The sequence below is a fragment of the Micromesistius poutassou genome (genome assembly GCF_964030765.1).
Source record: "Micromesistius poutassou genome assembly, contig: SCAFFOLD_7000, whole genome shotgun sequence".
NCBI lineage: Eukaryota > Metazoa > Chordata > Actinopteri > Gadiformes > Gadidae > Micromesistius > Micromesistius poutassou.
In genome coordinates, this window is record NW_028179898.1 from 769 (window position 1) to 5,000 (window position 4,232).

General features: G+C 48.1%; 1 protein-coding gene across 1 annotated transcript; it reads left to right on the forward strand.

The window, feature by feature from the left end:
• Positions 1-242: 242 nt before the first annotated feature.
• LOC311371302 (arf-GAP domain and FG repeat-containing protein 2-like) lies at positions 243-3,757 on the forward strand (the record flags this gene model as incomplete). The annotated part of the gene is made up of 4 exons (XM_084489458.1): positions 243-907; positions 1,851-1,944; positions 2,714-2,829; positions 3,607-3,757. Coding segments are annotated over exons 1-4 (528 nt in total), but the record flags the coding sequence as incomplete, so codon positions are not given.
• Between the last annotated feature and the right edge of the window lie 475 nt (positions 3,758-4,232).

Sequence of the window (4,232 nt, forward strand, 5' to 3'; positions counted from 1 at the left end):
ATCAATCATTAACAATTTGGAAACGTCCAGCCAAATCTCTCAACCGCTGGAATATCCTAAAAAAAACAAAGAAAAAAAGCGTTATATAATGCGTTTCCAAGCCCAACTATTGATGGGGAGTATTTTCTTTCCTATAGTTTCTGGAATTCCAAGACGGTGACAGGGGAGGTAGTGGCGCGGCCGGGCGCCGTCCTGTGCCAAAAAGGGGGTGTGTGTGTGTGCGTGCTTAGGCCTGGGCTGCACGCAGACTAGGGAGCACCGAACAAGTGAGTTTTTTTTTTAAGAGCGCCAGAGATTAAATATCTTTCTTTTCGATTTCGAAGGAGATAACGGGAAAAACCCCGACGGAAACATGGGGTAAATAATAAATACGTAGGAAAACGTTCAACAACGTGGGACAATTTTGACAGACAGTACGTCTTATATCTGCCTACGTCAAAAAAAAAAAGAAAAAAAATCCTAATCCACATGTAGGCCTACTCTACTGCCAGTCTGTCCGTGGGTAGCGTGAACGCGAGCCGCATAATCGGTTTCATTATAATGCGGACGTGAGGCACCCCCCCCTTGTAGTAAAACGGAGAAACACGAGAGGCTAGGAAGACAGCCGAGGAGGTGTTGGCTCTGCTATCTCGACGGCAGGCAAGCGGCGAAGGCAGGGCCCCACTCGCGTCTCCTGCCTGTCAGGGCGACGGGAAAGACGAGACGGCGGCGGTGCTGATCCACGGGGGAAAACCATAATAATGTCAAACCGCAAACACCGGGACAACCAGGAGATATGCGCTCGCAAGGTACGGGAGCTCGCCCAGTCGGGAGTAAACAGGCACTGCTTCGAGTGCAGCCAGCCCGGGGTGACTTACATCAACATCACCGTGGGCTGCTTCGTGTGCACCTCCTGCTCTGGAATGCTGTGAGTACCGTGCACGGACGACCCGTCATTTCAGTAATAATCATGACTGTGTCGACCAGGGGCAGCGTTGTGCTGTCTCTTTTTCGCTTATTGTAATATTTTTTTAGTCCCGATTTACTCGGCCGGGGGTACGCCATGCATGATATGCAAATAAACACCGTTCTACCCACCCGCCAGATATGGACTATGATGTGTTTACTTTAAGCGTCGTTGCAGGTCGAGGTTGAAATGATTGTGTGTTTCCCATTAACCGAAGGGCTGTGTGTGCACAAGATGGATTTACGCAGTGTGTCTGTCTCTCTGTTCCCCTCTGCGGTGCGTTTTCCCTGGGATACAGCTCATTATGACAGACCGCTACTTCTTGGTTATCTCTCCAGGCGTGTTGGGCCAGTTTAGCCGCGCCTGTGTTGCGTTTCATTCCGTCATGGTTTTCCTTTCCTCAAAGGTTTGCTTCGTGCCTCTCTTTTGGGGCTCTCCGTCCCTTGTGTGCGTGTGTGTGTGTGTGTGTGTGTGTGTGTGTGTGTGTTGTCGCCACAATTTGTATAGTGCATGTTAGCACCGCCCACCTCAAACACGGGGATTTAAATACTTTGAGGCAAGCTTACTCTGCTCTGGTAGCACAGTTGTATATTCCCACTGGACTGGCATTTCTTTCGCTCACCAAATAGACGAAGTATTGATTTGAATGAAAATTATATATATATATATATAATTTTTATTTATTTATTTATTTTTATAAATGACAAATTGTCAGTTTTCAGCCTTTCACACAACCCCGTTTGCTATATCCACACTCACACAAACCTCTCCCAAATTAAATGCCTGAATTCTTCACTTACCACAGATCTTTAATGTTTGCACCAGTAAATACAAAAATATCCTTAAATCCATAAGGCTCCATCTCCCCCACAATGTTTAATTCTCCATCATCTGTTCTTCTCAGGAGAGGCTTGAACCCTCCCCACAGGGTCAAGTCCATATCCATGACAACCTTCTCCCAACAGGAAGTTGAATTCCTGCAAAACCATGGCAATGAGGTGAGTGACAAGCAGGCTCATTTATTAGTGAAGTAAAAAGCTCATGGGCGGGACTTGCTGTGCAAGGCGAGCTCAAATCATAAATTTTTATGTATTATAGGCCTACACTATTATGTATTATTTATGTCTTTATACATCTATTCTGTTATCATAATATGATTGCCATAATCATAGTTTTTAGTGTAGAGCTTATTTTGCGCCTGTCTTTGACTCTATTGTGTGTATGTGTGTGCGCGTGTGTGCGCGCCTGTTTTTGTATGCGTGTGTCGGTGCACCACACTTAATCACAAGCTTATCATGCACGGGGTACAGATTGATGCACAGGCAGACAGCAAAACAACCATTGTGATTCATACGCCACTCATTCAGTGCTGCAGCTTGACTCAGTGATGGGGCTGTAGGCTGACAAGCTGGAGGCATTTATGTAGACTCTTGTCGTCGTCGTCATCGTCGCCATCAACAACATTCTGGCCTTCACTACGTGCTTGTCAATAAGTGACCTACGTATATAAGTGAATAAGTAGCCTGTTGGCTACTGAATATTCAATAGGGTTTCTATTCAGTATACCTAACTGCGTGTGTGTGTGTGTGTGTGTGCGTGTACGTGTGTGTGTGTGTGTGCGTGCACGTGCGTATGCGTGTGTGCGTGTGCGTGTGTCTGTGTCTGTGTGCGTGTGTGTGTGTGTGCATGTGCGTGCGTGTGTGTGCGTGTGCGTGTGTGTGCGTGTGCGCGTGTGTGTGCGTGTGCACGTGTGTGTGCGTGGTCCAGGTGGGTAGGAGGACCTGGCTCTGCCTGTTTGACCCCAAGGCGGACGGCTGTGCGGACACCCGGGACTCGCACAAGTTCAAGGAGTTCCTCCAGGACAAATACGAGAAGAAGAAATGGTGAGCAGGAGGAGGAGGTTCTCTCTGCCCCAACGGTTTCCTCCTCCTCCTCCTACCTACTGTCAGGTCTGCCGCATACCGGAGCCAGCCCGGTTTAGATCTGTGTCTGGAAGCACTGGGAGGCAGGTTAGGGGCGGTGGAGTTAGCCCAGCTGGTAGGCACTGGGTTGTACACCCCAGCGTCCGCAGTCTAACACATAGCCACCCTTCAATAAGACGCCCTAACCCTATCAACTCCTTAAAGCTGCTGTCTGTAGGATTTGGATAGAAGAGAGACTTTGATGAAAACGTTGTCTTCTTCCCCCCCCCCCCCCCCCCCCCGAGAAGTGTTGCATCTCAGGCAACTGTGATTGACAGGCAACATCGGTTCCCCCCGAACCAATCAAGGAAAGGATTGCCTGATTGGTCAGAAACGAGCCAGAAACCGTCTAAAATCGAAATAGTTTCATCCAGAGGCACACACGGTCAACTTGAAATATATATTCTGACAGTGCATCACTCACTGATAATAGCTGATGATTGCTATGCTATTTGTGGAGAAGGTCTTCCACCAAGACATGCTCAATGCAGACATAATGTATTTATACACACTGCATATTTTAGTAGTACAATTATGTTGTCTATGTTGGTAATGGAAACAATCAAACTCTAAATTGGATTGTACTGTATGTGGTTGAGCAGTATTGACCCCACACAAACTAACATTCTCCCCCTCTCTCTCCCTCTCTCTCCCTCTCTCCTCCCTCTCTCTCCCTCTCTCTCCCCCTCTCTCTCCAAGGCACTTTTCCAAGAGTAAGGGTCGGAGGGACCTGGAGGGTCCGTGGAGCCCTGGGGTGCAGGCCGTACCCACCACTCACGGTGGTCCGGTCGCCAGCCAGACCACTGCCCATAGCATGCCCCCCAACGCCAGACCAGCCAGGACGCTAGTGGTCGGTAGCATGTAGCGTCACATGATCATAATGTGTTCTTATATGTTTGTAACATATGCATGTACGTAAAAAGTCATAGCTAAAAGCAGACATTGCCATGCCCTATAAACACACATCTGAACCTGTGCATGCACCGCATTTATGTACACCTAAGAACACGTGTGTACTCATGTACACATTAACGCACACTCACAAACAGACGTGCAACAAACAGACGTGCATGCAAATACATTAATATGCCTGCGGGGTGCGGGTACACACCCGAAGGCATACGCACACGCAACACGCAATATCATATCATATGCCATGCTGAGGAGGAGAGAGGGTGGTAGAGAGACAGAGGAGACGGAAGTGGCCGAGCGAGACAGGAGTGCAGAGGTTATTTAATATATAGCATGGCGCTGTGCCAAGGATAAGAAGGATGATTTGAGAGTGCAGGTGAAGATCGATGCATGACATATATATATGAGAGAGA